The sequence below is a fragment of the Ischnura elegans genome, chromosome 8 (assembly GCF_921293095.1).
Source record: "Ischnura elegans chromosome 8, ioIscEleg1.1, whole genome shotgun sequence".
In the NCBI taxonomy this organism is placed as follows: Eukaryota; Metazoa; Arthropoda; class Insecta; order Odonata; family Coenagrionidae; genus Ischnura; species Ischnura elegans.
In genome coordinates this window covers 43,447,393-43,464,991 of record NC_060253.1, presented here as the reverse complement: position 1 = coordinate 43,464,991, position 17,599 = coordinate 43,447,393, and the positions used below count along the sequence as shown (strand labels likewise).

General features: G+C 37.1%; 1 protein-coding gene across 8 annotated transcripts in view; it reads left to right on the top strand.

Annotated features, from left to right (window-relative positions):
• LOC124163250 (collagen alpha-2(IX) chain) overlaps positions 1-17,599 on the top strand; it is a 1,172,095-nt gene that overhangs the window by 797,363 nt on the left and 357,133 nt on the right. For 7 of the 8 annotated variants that reach the window (XM_046540018.1, XM_046540014.1, XM_046540017.1 and 4 more), the window contains exon 6: positions 3,405-3,476. The exons of the other annotated variant lie outside the window; for it this stretch is intronic. In XM_046540018.1, the coding sequence (XP_046395974.1) occupies positions 3,405-3,476 (72 nt within the window). The remainder of the gene's footprint in view (positions 1-3,404; positions 3,477-17,599) is intronic. 8 annotated transcript variants of the gene reach the window in all.

The following is a 17,599-nucleotide window of genomic DNA, read 5'->3' as shown; positions in this document are numbered from 1 at the left end:
TATAACCCTTCCCAAATCTTACGATTTCTTCCATTCCTTTTGCGATTGGAACCTTTTTCGTCGATCGTCATGAGACGCCCTGTTATTTCTTCAAATCAATGAAAAGTAATTCCATTCTCTAGACATTTCAATAGATTGAGTGTCTTAAGGCCTGTTTACACGGTACATTAACACGTACGGGTTAATGTCTAAATGTATGAACGCGAGAGTGAACGCCAAAATGCACTGTGTAACCACCCAACTTGTGCGAATGCATGCACAGAAAATAGAACCTGTTCTAATTTGGTTCATGCATTCGTACATGTTCCGTTCCGGTCCACAAAAATCATTCACGCAAACGTACATTAACTCGTACGTGTTAATGTATCGTGTAAACAGGCCTTTAGAGTACCCATTGCAAACGAAAATGAGCAGAAATTGAAGAGTCAGGTAATAAGCTTCCATAAATGTTATTTTTTTCACTTTTTTATGTCCGAATATGGTACAAAATGCTTATGAAACTAAAAGAAAAGAGTAGTTTACCCCAGAAACAGAACTCCCGGACGATAAAACTGACCAGATCAACAAAATTTTCTGGTTGGAATGAGCCGAAGCGAAGCGCGAAAATAGCTCATCGCGATCGAAGCCGTCGGTACAGAAGAGGAAGGTAGCAAAAGGATATAAAACCTAAGCTTATGCTATATTCTTTAGATAAATGATCGAGGGAAATATTGGTCTTAGCATCAAAACTTTTCTAAACGAAGTCTTGAGGAACTTCCTGTAGACCATTAGCGTCACTTTGGCCTCTTGAGTCGCGCTGCGCTAGTGTAACCCAAAATAACTAACTGAAAAATATATCGGAAACGGGCTCCTCAGGTCAGTGTAATAAGCGATGCGACAAAGTGATTCTAATCGATTCTGGGACTAACTACTTCAATACACAAATCTATGAATCGTCTATGGTCGAAGTTTTAAGCAAGTATGCATTGCTGCGTGCTAACGGCAATTGTAAACCTTATTTTTAAAAGTCAAGGGATAGATTCGGGTATTTTTGGGTACAGTTATCCATGTGGGTGGTAAATCAGCGCAATTTACATTTTAATGAATGCATTGTTTTTCCTGTAGATCAGAATTAGCAGATGGTTATTTTGAAAAATATGTAGCATATTGAAGCAGTTTTAATATTTGACCCATTTATGCATAACACCGTGTTTATATCACCATGATTAATACTTTGTTAAGTTGTAGAGAATATATCAGACGTATTTCTCCAGTGGAATAACTAGCTCCAATTCCCGTCTTCGATAAATCTCCAACATTCGTTGATATGCTTCGGTCGGTAGATTATCAACAATAAAAGAGATTTTATCCCTTTTTCACGTATTCAAGAGAAGCCCAGAGGTGAAACTGTTTAAACCATAGATATCTCACCATGACTAACACTGGGTTAAGTTGTTTAGAATATACTAATAGCGATATTTCTACAGTGGGATCTCTAGCCTCATTTCTCCTCACTTTGAAACCTCAAAGTATCGTTGATATGCTTAAAGCTCAATCTGCAGATTATCACTAATGAGAGCGTTGTTAGAGAAGAAAATCTCGTGTCAAACCTGAAAAATTGTGCCTGGAGGCATGGTCTTCATATCGACAGTCTTAATCTTTTTTCCCTGCTCCGCATATTAATGAGATGCCCAAAGCTGAAACTCTTTGAACAATGAAAACCTTGTATATCTCACCATAACTAACTATTGGTTAAGTTGTACTGAATATATCATAGGTATTTCTAGAGTGGGATGGCTAGCTTCAGTTTTTTTTACAGTAAAACCATAAAGTATCGTTGATAACCTCAACCCCAATCGCTAGATTATCACCAATAAAAGAGAGCGTTGTAACAGGAGGAAATCACTTGTCAATCTTGAAAAAATTGTGCCTGAAGGCACGGTCTTCATATCGATAGTCTTGCCTTTTATGCCTGATCCGTATACTCATGAGATGCCCAAAGCTGAAACTCTTTGAACCATGAAAACCATGTATATCTCACCATAATTAACACTTGGTTAAGTTCTACAGAATATACCAATAGGTATTTTTACAGTAGTATAACTATCCTCGGTTATCTCCACTGTAAAACCTTTGAAAACTCAAAAGTGTCGTTGTTATGCCAAAACCCCAATCGGTAGATTATCACCAATAAAAGAGAGCGTTGTATGAGGAGGAAATCTCTTGTCAATCTTGAAAAATTGTGCCTGAAGGCATGGTCTTCATATCGACAGTCTTAACCTTACATCCCTCCTCCACATACTCATGAGATGCCCAAAGCAGAAACTCTTTCTCTATACTCTTTTTTTTTCTCTCTCTCCTTCCCCTCATCTTCGCCTCCTCAACCCATCCTCAACCTTCCCCTTTTACTCCCTCCCCCACCCCCTATCCACTCCGGAGAAAGAGACGTCTGTGCGGCTCGCATCCCTCGACCAGCAGGCCAGTCGCGTGGCTGACTCTCACCACGCAGCTTTAAAACCCGACGCCGCGTAGCCGGCGATAGGCTGACACCGAGAGGGAAGAGGTTTTGTTGGAGACTTGGCGAGTCCGATGGGCTCGCCCTCGTCACCCGCCAGACGACTGCTGAACTCCCGGCGACCGAAGACACCACCGGCCGGTGAAGCTCGCCGCAACCGTTGGGTCGCTAGGCCCAAACTTTGACGAAACTGTTGGGCGTCTTTCAATTTCTTATTCATCTCGTTTACTAACTCGAACTCATATCGATTGATGGTTTTTCATATGGCCTCGCTTTATAAAACCACGTTCTCGATTACTCATTTCGTAAAATTTGGCGCTTTACATTTGCATGAAAGGAAACAAACGGTCCCATTCGAACTTTCGATTGTTTCCCAGTGATTCCTCTATTGTTGCGTCATTCGCTTTTCCTCGCGCATGCGTTGTTACGTCGCTTCCATCCTGAGCATGCTGAAGAGGGAGTTTTTGCTCGTGTTCCGCCTATTTTATGGAGTAAATGCAACTGGCACTAGTCGAAGAAGAAGTTGCTGAGCTCGTCGATGCTAACTTTTTCGCCCGCTTTCCGCTCAGTCACTGAAGGACTTGGCTAAGAATAAGGAGTCTGGTGTACCGTCCACCGTAAACCTCGACGTTGAACACGCCTACCAGTTGTTGATCGATGATAAATTTGCTCGTACCGATGTTTTGTTCCATGATGTTGTGAACTCATAATTAATCGCTGGGGACAAAAAAGAGACAAGAAAGTACCAAGGATACATTTAACGCTTTCTCCCGATTAATATCGGGTGGAGACATTATATTATTCTACTGAAAGAATGGCCGTGTTATTGGCCCGAGGGCCACCATCTGGGCCATTCCCTGGAGGTCTTCCTGGCTTGTTTCTGACCTATTCCATCCTTTTGGTTCTAAAGGGCGCACTGCAGGAGCTGAAGCTTTTTGGGGACCCACACGTGGCAGAAGTCCGCTGCGAGAGCAAGTATGAGGTGAGTGTAATGTTTGAATTTTGTTGGCAACACTAATTTTTAACCAAAAAAAATGTCAAGTGTCAGTAACAATGAAAGTTTAGCTCCAAATTAATACATTAACCATCCTTCTAATCGATTAAAAGCCAGCCATTTAGCTACTTGATGCACGAATTTTTGGTTGAATACAACGTCCTATTACCAAATTAATAACCTGAGAACTCTGGCATCCCTAAATATCTACCCTTAGTTCTTAATATTACGCACTATGGTCCCAATTACTTTGCTAATTGAGGTTTCATTGCAGGATTTATAGATTTTTAAGTTTTTTTCCCTAAATTAACGATAAGCAAGATATAAGATATTTTGTTTAAAACCCCATTCGTAAGTGTTAAAGATTTTTCAATTTTTAGTTTTTACTACTTCCTAAAATTACCCTCCATATATGTCCTCCGAGTATGTCCGGTCCAGTTTAATGTAATTGGTAATAATGAAGTATACTGCGGGATGAAGTACGCACTTGAAAGAACTATTTATTAATTGATTCATTCCAACTATATCTTTTCGCACTATTTCCGTGTGGAGTTGTTGCCAGGGTTTGGTTTCTTTGTGCAAATAAAACGTCTATCTCTTAAATGGGTTGGTACCTACTCCATAATTCGGTAAATATAACATACTTAAGTAAGAATCGAATTAGCGCTTCTTTAGTTTTGAGGTAATTTAAGCCTTGCATTTGAATTTATTATTCTATTATTAATACTTGCATTAAATCCACTCATAACAGAGTTTAAAATATTTGTATCCAGCATTTACATCTCTCTACCATCGACGAAATATTATATCTAATGATACTTTTACGATTTTTGCTTTAATTAATTTTTCTTCCACCATAGTTCTATCGATTTGTTAGTTAACCAATCATCAGTTAATTTGGTTAAGCTTCAGTTTTTGGAGTCGAGTATTTCACTGAAAACACATTGATAAAATATGGAGCATTATTCAGCGCTTATGATTCTTCTGAACTATCAAAGTATTCATATGAAAATGGCTTTTAATCGTTGCGGAGACTGTAAAATTTTTGTTACGGCCAATTAAGTCCCATTGAAACCCACGAAAAGATTCCGAGCCCCCGACATTAGTCCTCTTATGAGGTCACGCATGGTAAAATAGTTCTGTGCTCATTTGCCACTGGGCAGATTACGCGAAAAAGCACCGGAAATTGGTTTTCTCTCAATGAACTTCGCTAGGGCGGTAGCGGGATTCGAGGTCAGCATTGACGTTTTATATTTATTTTCTTATTCATTCAGCGAGAGTGCGGTTAAGCTAGAGGGAAAATTATTTGTGAGTACGGTTAAGTTAGAAGAAAAAAATGAATTTCAAGTATTAAATAAAAATTTATTCATAATGACTCTAATTCTTAAAATTCCAAGTGCATTTTTCCTCTTTACTGTCTAAATTGCATTTTATTTTAAATTTTGGATCAATTTTTGGCATCCTTATTTCACAATTTATCATCCAAGCAGTCGAATTTTATTGTTTTACATCGAGAAGGCTAATACTCCTGCGATCCAAAAACTGATTTCTTGTTTTCTTCATCGTCATACACATTAGTGGATTTAATGGGAGGACACGTGTCCCGCCACCCCCAGACGCTTAACAAATAGCCAAGACTCTTCATACAATTATCATTATATTCATTTTTATGCGCTCATTTTGTTTTGTGTATTACGGTGCCTCAAACATTAAATTTCATATTAGTAACTTTCATATTAATAACCTTCATAAAGAGAACATTTCGTACAATAATTATTGTATGTTGTTTTTAGTGTCAAATATGAGAAGACCTCTGCCCTGTCATATCCTTATGCCCTCCCCAGAAAAAAATCCTGCATCCGGTCATGGGTAATACCGTACTTTTTAGTGATTCCATATCAATGATATTATTTGTGCATGTTGAAAATAATAGTAAAATATTACCAATCCTCCTTTTTGTTTATTGACGCGATATTTAGTACTATCATAGCTTGCCATATAAATTATCTTTGAATATTTCTGCAGTCGTAATTGGGTAACTGCAGCTCTCCGATACCATATAGGTACCCGTTGACCCCTTGCAAATAATTGGTTTCACGTACGAATTGACACCAGCGCCACCCAAATCGTCGGGCGTGGTGGAGGGCAGTGGAACTAACATGGGAAGACCAGAGGAAGTGAGATTACTTCCGCTTTTTTGTCCCTTCACGTCCGTTTTTCGCCCTTTTTGAGACCGTGGGGGAAATTTGAGATTCGTTTGAAGATGGAGTCATTTTTTGGGTCTCGCAATCAGGCCTTGACAATATGCTCTACACAATTTCAAACCCCTTTCGCATTGTTTAGGTCGCCATGGAGGTTAGCCGCAGGATTGTTTTCTGGCCTGGGAATTTGCTGCCTCTATTGGTCGGTGGTCCAAAGGTTTCAGACGCGAGATTCCTTGCCGAATTTATCGCAGTGATCGTATCGACCAGGGGTCTCCCTTTGACCCTTTGTTTATCCGACAAGTAAGCCACCCGATTGAATTGGTATTTTATGACTCGGAATTTTGTGCGAGTGTCATTCAAATCGTGCTGACAATAGTGCGTGGACGAGGAAACTGGCGTTTCTCTTGCGATTGGCTCTTTTGGTAGAAATAGAAGGGTTATTAAATTAAAAGAGGTTGAGAATGACACACTGAAAAGTCTTTCACTATCTTTAGAAAAAAACATTCCTAATATTTTTTGATTTGTGGTGAAACTTCCACTTTTATTTATTTTTTTGGGTGAGAGTACTTGGAAAAATTATTTCCCATAGAATGGATGAATCTTGGGTAGTGATGCGATGATTTATTTGTTGGCAATTGCGATTAGCTCTTTTGGTATCAATAGAAGAATATTTTAATTAATAAAGGTCAAGAATGACGCATTGAAAAGTGTTTCACTACCTTTAGAAAAATTTTATTCCTAATATTTTATGGTTTTCAAAGAAAGGCCTACTTTTATTCAATGTTTTGGTGAGAATAGTTGAAAAAATATTTATTCTATGAAATAGATGTATTTGGGGTAGTGAAGCGACGATTTATTTGTTGGCAATTTGCGATTGGCTCTTTTGGTAGTTATAGGAGAGTATTTTAACTAAAAAAAAAGGTCGAGAATTATAAACTTAAAAGTCTTTCACTATCTTTAGAAAAAAAAATTCCTAATATTTTTTTTGTTTTCGAAGAAATTTCTACTTTCATTTAAATTTTCTGTTGAGGGTAGTTGGAAAAAATATTTTTTCAATGGAATAGATGTATTATTTGTAGTGAATCGACGATTTTTTTTTAATTTGCAGCATGGCAACACTAGTATTTTATCATAAATTAGACGTAGAACTCGGTGGTACCTACATTTAGGAGTACCTAGTTTCCTCAAGTTTGCAAAAATAGTATATAAAATAATGTGCATCCATAAAAATCAGCACATGTAGCCGTAATTCCACAATTATAAGCGGAAACGATTCGTTATAGAATTTAAAACTCAAACTGTCCATGATTTCCTATATAATCTTATTTTTTCCATAAAATATCTCCCACCGGATCTTTGCGAAGTAATGTATTACCAATGTATCCTCGTCATCACTTGTATTATTTTGCCTTCTGTGGCGCTTTTTTCAAGCAGGATTACCTAATTTTCTTATGAGTTCCGAGAAACTAATTAAATCACCTTAATTTCTTTAAATATCGTTTATATAGAAACATAACTCCAATCGCCCTCACAAATGTGCTTTTAAGATGAAGCTCTCTCCAAAGTGTCATCATAGGAGAACAATATGTTGTTATTGGTGTAACCCAAAACGTGCTATTGCTTCCATGAAATTTAGTACCCAAATATTTTATTTTGCTGGAATACCTGTAAGCATTTCGCTATTATAAAAATCCACCTATTGATTTAAATACAGACATTATAACGTTTCATTTCAAAGCTATGACGTTTTTCCCATTTGGATTAAGGTTTGTAATCCATTTTTATTTTCGAAAAAATATGATTTTTACACGATAACCTAATATACACTATTATTGAAATCAGCTATGATTATAATCACAACAGTTATGGAACCTATTATAACATTCCTAAGTGCCTTGGTGTATTTTTGAAGTCAAAAGGTTTTTTTTTAATTTGGATGTGCTAAATATTAATATCTTCTTGATTTCCATTCCAATTTTGTCTTATTTATGCTCGCTAAATTAATATTAATCACCTTGTTGAGCCGAAATTTATTAGGCTTGATGACTAAGCAAGGGAAATAATGTGAAAAAAATTGACGAGTGCCTATTAGTTATTTACCATGCCATTCTTAAGTCGCTGACGTTATTTTCTACGGCCGTACGTGGCTTTAATAATTGCATTGACAAGTAAAATAAATAAAAATTCTGGGCGTTAAGGGAGAATTAATGCCGTTCCGAACGAAGAAAATGTCTTTGGAAATCTAGTGCGATTTTAAGAGCTCATCTTTTTGAATCCTCGAGAACAAAAGAAGGCCGAAAAAGGGAGTGCTCAGTTTGCGCGATCGGAATACTCAATCGGTGGTAGAACTTGAGCGCCAGTTCCATTAACTAAGAAACTCAAGAACGCGGTGAGAATATGTCATTTGCCTCCCTAACGGTTGAGGAAACAGTTAAGGAGAAATCAACTCTTTTATGCGTCCGCATTCGTTAAATCAATAGTGTAACTGTGCTTGAATTATATTTCATCGATCAGTCATCGGCGTGTTAATCGATTTTTGATTGCGTGATTCCTGCCGGAGTAAAATTTTATCGGAATTTCTGAGACTAAGTGTTTGATTATACCTAAGTTTTTTATGTGAAGAATGTTTGTCTCTCCGAAATTTGCCGGCATGCATAAAAAGATGAGTATCGTTTTTACGAGGTCTCAAATTTCAGGCGCGGTGTGATTATACCACGGCGAGTGCTTCGACTTCCCCATCCAATATTTAATTCCTTCCTTAAATATGTTAATTTTCGTCCAAGCTCGTTTCTTTGCACTCAAATGATGTGATTAAAGTCAGTCAAATATAAAAAAGAACACATGGATGCCCAGCATCACTTCTCTCTTAAAAATTTGTGTTGATTAGAGAAAGTGAAATAGCCAAGTATCGAATTTATCGTGAATAATTGTGTACGGGACGCTAAGGTGAGATTCTCTCATTCAAATTATTTTCCGTAGAGACTCCATGCTTTTATTTGAAGTGAAAGACGCATTTTAGTTTGATTAATATTCTTTAGTACCGTTTCAGCGGGTATTATAACTGATTCGGATTTCTTAAGAACCTGAATTCGCCCGAATTGATTGCTTCCCATACTTTTTAATCGAGCACTAATTTTTAATCGATTTGAATAGAGGTGACTCATTAGACAGATAGCTTTGGATTTTAAAATTTATGTATTCATAGTTTCCTCTCCAAGAAAAAAAACGCTGCCTTAGGAGGGTTTATGCTAGAGAAAATGATAAAAGGCGATAATTACGAAATCGTCTTACTTAAAATTAAATTTTTAAGGTTTCCTGGAAGACCTCACTAAGCTTTGTTAAAAATGTGAAAAGGGCTCCCATTGTTATGAAAGCTGGAAATGATATAATGTTCTCCTGAATCGAAAATAATGAAAGACAGATTGATGATCATTACAATGAATAAAAATTTGCTACAACCATGTTGTAATAGGGAATGGAGCTATAATATGCAGTCAGGTTCACTGTATTAGTAGAGCAGAGAGTGGTAGTGTTTTACATGGATGCTAAAGACGTTTAAACCAAGAACGGGCTTCAAAGTGTGGCATTATATTTTATTTTGACAATTTTTTTAACTGTAGTAACTGATATCTATGAATATATTTGATTCAGGTTAGTCTGAAGCTAAAAATGGGTATATTATGGGATGTATCATGCCTATGATTTTTAGCAATGCATTCGAAAATTCCCATCCGCATTATTCGTACCAGTAAATATCATATGGTAAACCCCAGAATATTCATTTAATTAAATGTTTTATGATTAGATTGAAAGAAGTTAGAATTTTGTAATTTTCTGTGGCTAAATAAGTATTTCTTAGTATCATAGTTTTACCAGAGCACCGACTCTCTTTGTTTGATTGGCAATGAATGACCAACTATGTTCTTGCGGAAACGATTCCAATTTAGCACCCTTAGCAGCAGGGCGCTATGGAATTTGGGTATTCGTACTCAAAGGCCTTTTGTGACAGTTATCGGAAGCGTGATATTGGTTTCAGCGAGTAACTGCTGAAAATGAAGCTGGATGAGGGTAAGATGACCGCGGAGGAGTGCGTGATTTAATTTTTTATTAAAACTTAAATTCCTCTCCCTATCCCCAGGGCGTACGATACGTAAATGGTTAAGACATATACCATCAATTTCCATGAGATTATGTTAATTCAGATCTTCCTACATCGTGCTAGGAAAACACGTTGGCGACATCAACTCGGATATTCGTGTTATGCTCAGGCGATTGATTCATATTAAAGGAAGGTTTTATAAAACATATAAAATTCTCTCTGGGAATAATTGTTTAAATTTCCTCCAAGTTGATAAAATTTATTCTTAATAATGCTGCTCAAGCATTTTTTTCCTATTTGAAATGATTTGTAGGCTATAACATATGAGTGGGTGAGAAGCCGAGGAGTAAACGTAATTTCTTTTTTTTATATAGTGTTAGGCACAGACATTGGCTTTAGAAAACAGACGGTATCAATTACATATTTAGTTGTGGATTTGATTTTCCACTCGATGTCAGCACAGATCAGAGACTCATTTGTATGCCATGGCAACCAAGCTTTTGTGTATTTCCTATTACGATTATTTTTAACTATCTCTGCCGAGAAAAAATTGCTTGTAACCCTTGGCCTTTTTATATAATATCGCCGGCCTCATTGGTAATAATGTGTCTCCTTGGGACTTGTGCCGGTATAGTCACTCCTGTCCCAGTGGAAAATCCTGAAAGAATGCAATATAGCCGGGGAAAAAACTAGATCTTACTTCAGGTACCTCCATGTGACCCTGGACGTATTTTTTTTACTTAAGGCCACATTAGTAATTCTGCTCAATCATCCACGCTGGTTGTACGGATCTACTCCCAACTATAACCAACCACTGCGATATTTCGGTACTCTAAACGCAATGGCACCGCAGAGCCGTTAATTTTGAGATCCGCGTCTAGGCACAGATATTTCGAGAATGCCGAGACAACACATGATGTGCCATGTAAGGTGAATAATGCTTTTTATCACAAGGGTATTCCGTTTTCAATGTATGGCTATATTTGTGACCTTCTCATGAAGAGTAATGTTGGCTTTGGGGTGTTGAAATCGAAATTTTTATTCCATAAAATAATCACTAGTACAACTTACGCTAAATTTTCAGAAGATTTGCGATAATCTAAATTTTGAAGTAAATACATTTCAAAAGTGGTTTTTTCATGGTCAACTTTATACATGGAGTAAATATCATGAACCGGCGTGCATGACTTGTACAGTCAAGCTGTTTATTGCATGCAGTATTTCGTGGAGTGGATTATTTTTTCATATTAAGGTTTTAATTCATGGTTTGGTTGAGTGGATTGTGTTACCTTTTAGTTAATTGATCATACAAACGTGATTTGCAGGTCATTAGGGCGCCAAGTCCTGCAAGTCAATGATTGAGAGTCATTATTTCGCTCTGAGCGTGGGTGTGTTAGTTCTCTCGAAGTTTAAATCTTAAGCAAGGCTCGTGATATACCAGTTTGAATCAGATCAATCCGTGAACTATTCATGCTTTTACATCAATTACCGTTGCAATATTTTAGCATTACCAGTGACACTGCAATGAGTCTAAAGTGCAAGTTCGTACTTCTGGATACAACTTTGTATGGAAAATAAACACAGAATTTAGAAATACATCTACTTCCACTTAATACCCCGCAAGCTGCCTAAAAGGCGTGTGGAAGGGAGTGTTAGGACACCAGCCGTTTGCACATAAAAATGAAGTGTTCTACCGAATTTAGGACTAGCATTTATTAAAGTCCCTTATGGTTCGGAGGAAAACGAATTCCCATATCTATCCGTTCGGCAAAACATCTCTCTTAATTTATCGCTTCTATCGGACCTGGAAATATAGTGGGGCTCTAATATTATGTTCTCCGTGTCGCTCTTGAAGATATCCATTCTCAATTGCTCAAGCAATCTAAGCCTAGCGCGCAGCCTCCGAGTCTCCAGCGGCTCCCCGTAATACATGTGAATAGGCGTGTGCAATCTCAATGGAATACGATTAAATTCTGATCGCATAACCAGATGGTAATTATTATGAGAGGTATTTTGTTATTGATTCTTTTACCTAAAGAACTGAGAGTTATGATAAAAATTTTAAAGAATCCCATAAAATTGAGCATGCAACTGATATAGCGATCTAAAGTCCATCATTTATTTCAACTTAGTGGGATTTATTTAAAAAAACGAGGCAGTAATTTTTCTTCGGAGAACATAGGTAACTATATATGTATCAGTTTTACCTGTGCAAGATTATTTCTTAAGAGAAAGGGGAAAAGTCAATTTAAAAATTATTGAAGGAGGTGACAAAAACTTATGTGGCAGTTTCTGATAAACTACACTCTTCAAACTTTGTGTTTCCAAGAAATAAGGACACTGAAGTTCTCAAAGTAATTTATTAAGGGAGTAAAAGGGGTGGAAAAGGGAAGAAAATTGCTGGCGGAAGAGAGATGTGAATTTCTGACTCATAACTTAACTCAAAGCTTGAAATATTACCGTTAGTTCGCAGGATCGATTCAGAGAAACACAACTTGAAAGTGAAGACATTCAGATTTGGCCTTTAAACTCTATTTTTCAATAAATTCTGCATCGTATTTCTTCATTAATGTGTAATCAATAATTATTTATTCGACGTAAAGTCATTGAAATGTCATCCTGTCTTAAAAGGTTTGGCTGCAATCAAATCAATCCCACGTGAAAGTTTTCTCCAGCCTTAATTTACTTGAGGCGGGGGCTTATTTGTAGGAGTGTTGGGACCGAAATGACAAAAATTAAGAAAGACTTAAGCATTGTTGCCCGTATTATTTCTAAAGTAATATACGCGATGGCATGGCTGTAGTATGCGGTGATACTTTGAGGTATAAATTATTACTATGCATTTATATTTAGACACAAAATTATGAAGTCCTCTTTTTTAGAATGAATTAGCCTGACCTCATAATTTTCTTGCCGTTCTTTCTACCGTTATCGATCCATCAATCCTCTCTATTAATCGGCCTTTTTAGGTGAAGGATTACAAGGGGAAAACTTACCTGTCATCTTGAAACTTTCAGGTTAAGGTGGACCATGTACAATACTTACGCTTTTATAAATTATAAAAAATAACAATGGAGAATCTAATCAAAAGATAAAATTTTCAAATTCAACACATAGGCATTATTAAAAGCTGTCTATTTTTCACCAGTTCCCTAAAAATTAAAAATATACGTATCGATGGATAATTTCTAACAACACGTATCTCAAATTTGGCCGGTTTGAGACAGGTATCTTAAACGAAGTGTAATGACGTTAATAAAATAAAAGCAAATAACAACTCTTTGTTTGCAAATGAATGCCTCTATTTCAATTTTATGAACTTTTAGTTTTTAATTTCAGTGTGCAAGTGAAAAAAATAATCATTTTTTTTGCTCTCCTGAAAAGCTTCTATTTTTCCAGCCTTTATATCAACTCACCAACCTGTCTGTTTGTCTGTTTGTCTGGTACAAATCTTGTAACTCAAATTTGACTCACTTCCTGTGAAGCAAAAACGCTGAAATTTTGCACACTTCTTCATTTCCGATGACAATACATGAAAATATAACTTTTTCTCTCCAACCCCCCTTTAACCACCCCCCAGTCAACCTATAGCCCCCCAAAACATGTTTTTGATCTAAGAAGTTCCAAATGGTCGATTTTCGTGTCTTGCGACCACAGTAAAAGTTATCCACTTTAGGCATATCCACATAGTAGGCATTTAAAAGCATAGGGGTGGCATTTTGAAACATAGGGGGTTTACCATTCACTGAAAATTTAATAAATATAGTGACTTTTTTAATACGTCACTTTTGGTTTTTCGGGGTCACTGAGTTTTTTTGCTTTGTGTCATATATAAACGTTGCTCATCCCCTGTAATCTAAATATAAAGGCTGGTTTTTAAAAAAAAATTTTTTATAAGAGCTTATTTAGATACGTGTTGTTAGAACTTAGCCATCGATATATGGCTAAGTTGTAAGCGAGTTATCCGTCACCGAAAAGACCAGTCGAGATGAAGCAATGCATCCTATTAATAAAACCCTCTTGAGCTGCTACTATGTCCTGTTATTACCTTTCACGCGTTTTGATCTTCACTGCACCATGCTCAGCGTCTTTCATTCAAGAGGAATCGCGTGTAGTAAAACGGTCTTTTGCCTTACTCACTTCCCGTTTACCTCCCGCCGTCCAAGGTCTTAACCGAGCCGCGCCGTAATTCATCGGACGCTCCCACGCGAAATTTTCAGAAGACGTCAAACTCCTCCCTCAATCCCTCCCATAACCCCACCCCAAACTACGCTTGACGCTCGTTTTTTTGTGCGCGGCTCCTCCCCTTCGCTCGCCACCGCACCCGACGCAAAACGTCCTACACACTTGTCATCCGCCTTCAAGTCTGTGTCTCCCACGACATTCGGCATCATTGCCGCCTGAGCCGCGACCTAAAAAGAGGGCGGTGCCGAGGGGCTGTAATCATCGCCGCCGACGGATCAAAACTTGTTTGAAAGCTCTCGTCGCCCGCAATCCAAACACTTGAGTCTACTCAAAGCATCGTTTCTTCTGCCGAAAATCCACGCTTTTAAGGAGGCCCAATTCCATCTCAGAGAAGGCTGATTCCTGTTGCCACTTTGGTCGCATTTTAATAGGTTTTCAAAAATGTCCACGGCGCCGCTATGAATTCAATGCGATCCAATGTTTTCCAATATTTTGCAATACAAGTATTTCTTGTCGTTGCGAGGAATAGCATTGAAAAGTTAAAAATTAATAGATCACTTTTTTCCTTTTTTTTAATCGGTTGGTTCTTGTGTTCAAAGTTTGGATACCAAGGATGAGGATTGGGTTCACCTCAGAATAAGACACCCCTAATAATGAGGGTTAATTTTATATGGATGTCCAAAGGCTTCACCATAATATTAATCTAGTAGTCTTTGATGTACCTATGGCCTAACTTCATCAAATCAGAACATCACACTCCCAATATATTTCGCTTCCTTAATTTGTTTATAATATTAAGTATTGGCGTTAAATTAATATCAGAACATTGCTTAGCTATCCACATAATTAAAATTATACAGGTACATTTTAAGAACCCTTGAATTATATCCTCGCTAAAGGAAAACTATGGTAAACATTTGCATACACTCCCTTATACATAATTTAAAGGCCCAAAACAACTTTTAAAAGCAGGAAGTTTGTAAATAAGCTCGTAATCCGGCGGAAAAACCTCATTCACAGCGATGATTTTTCATGATTTTGGGAAGGTGTAAGCGTAATCGACAAAATACCAAAGAACTTTTGGAGTATGTATCTGTGTATTGCCACGGTATAGAAGGCGAGGTAATTTATACTTTTAGCAATGTAGATCAATACACCATCAATGATATATCTTTTGAAACTTTAATGAATTTCGTTATGGCTACGTCGTCAGTGCGATAAAATTGAATCGACTGCGAGTATATAATTCTATTCATGCATATTTGAGAACTTTATCAACTATTCCTTAATGAGATTCCAGCCAATTTTAAATAGATAGATATTTATGAAAATACTAATAAGCTGCTGTATTCCATACTATGAATATGAAAAATCGGAGCCATTCTCATGCAAATACTAAACAGTTACTTAGGGCTCATATTTAACAACGCCGGCTAAAATTATCATTGCGATATTTGACGAATACTCATTGAAGAGTATTAGTATAACTAGTATTTGAAGAATACTAATAATATAACGATGGGTACATAATTTTATTTTGCAGTATTGAACAACGTAACCTAATTTAAGGAAGACTAAAAGGTCTTACTTATCCATTATTTATGTAATTTAGTTAAATAGGGTCCGCTTTAATGGCACCCGTGATGTTAGGTTTTGAGTCACGGTCGAGCGAAAAATTTACCTTCTCTCCCTTTGTCGGATATGGTGTGGGTTGAATTAAACCGCACCACCAATGAGGCACATCATTATTATAGTTTGTAAAGAGTCATTTGATTAAACTATTAATAACCAATCACATTTACCCACTCAATTCATTTTTTTAAATAAACAAAAGATTCTTTGTAAGGTTGTCTATTTTTTTCTTGTTTTATCTCATTTCTGATAAACTTATTTTCAATCCATATTTGCGGCTGCATATGATAGAATGCTGATAAATATGTGGTATTTTAATCTGAATTTGATTAGATATTTATTTATAGCCAACAGATCTACCATTACATAGGAACATACTAATTTTGAGAAACATAACAAGATGGCATTACATATAAAGTTAGTATAGGTAGAACACACAGAAATAAATTAAAAGTTGAATTCAACAAGTAATAAATAGTCAATGCAAGTAACAATAATGTAAAGCAATGCTAAAATAATTAGGTGTGTGTGTCGACAAAACAAATATCAAGCCAATAACTTAAGAATTACACTCTTGAACTTGGCAGCACTAATTCCGAAAAGTTTACATGTGATACTGCGTCTCTATCAATACGAAAAAGTATCAGGAAACCGCTGTTATAAGCATAGAAGACAGGTTGGTTGGTATATGGGATAGCTATTTCTCCGCTTCATACGATAATGAGGTAAAGTATTTGAAAAATGGAACCCCAGTAATGTATATTTACTCATTTTGCAGTTTATAAGGGGTTCAACTGCCTACTGGCTACAGTATAGGAATATTTGAACAATCCGCCGAATTTGCGAAGAGTAAACAGTTTTACTGCCGATTTCTGATATAATTTTGGGCCACTTTTAAGCCCATCATGACGTGAGGTTTTGACTCACGATCGAGCGAAAAAAAAACAAAAACCTACCTCTCCCCGCGTGAATACCCCGTGGATTGCCGTAAATCGCGGCGCCAATTGAGCTCGAAATCCGGTCGGTCGCCCCCGAAAGTGGCGATGAAAAATGGATGAGGGTGCTCCGGTGCGGAAAATTCAATTTACTTTCATCGCAGATTTCGCGTGTGTTTATATTCCTGCGCGTCCGATGGCCAATTAGTCAACGCTTATAAATCGGGAAACGATGCCGCCGATGGAAAATTATTTTAATGCGTCGGACCCGTCGTCCCCTGGATTGTGGAGTTGTTTGGGACGATGGCCGCCCACCGCAAAACCATTTCGTGCGAGAGACTTTCATTTCACCCGATCGGGTACCCACCTCTCTTGAACGCTCAAAGAAAACCTTCCCGTTAACGTACGTGCAACGTTGTTTATGCTATGGTTTTTTGAACATAAAACCACAACTATTACCTACAGCACAGAATTATCCTGTTGACCTCTACGATGTGTTTTCATCCACCACATACTAAATCGGGCGTACTATAGTGGTTTCCTGACGGCAGAGCAGCCCGAATTTCCTGAGAAAAATATAAAAAAAGCTACAATTAGTGCTCTTAATTAACATTAAACCGAAATTAACATACATGGTGATACGACCGACCAAATTCATCAAATAAAGAAAAATTTCCCGTTATAGTATGTGCTAATTCCATGATGCAACGGGATTTTGGACTTAAAACCACTAAGTGCTATAACCTACAAAAGAGGATTGTCCTCTTGGCCTCAGATATGTTTTCCCCCCGGACTTTATGCTGGGTTTACCATAGTCGTCGCTGACGGAAGAGTGCTCCGATTTTCGTGAAAAAGGTAGCTATAATTAGTGCTCTTAACCGAAATTTGCATTTACGATGACGCGATCAATCCCTTTCATAACTTTTTTACGATGTTACAAGGTATTGCATATAATCTGTTGTAAATATTGAGCGTATTCCGGTTAAAACTAGGTGTCCCCAAGAATAGGCTACCTTCAAATCATAACTTACAATTAGTTTAGTTTAAATAATGATT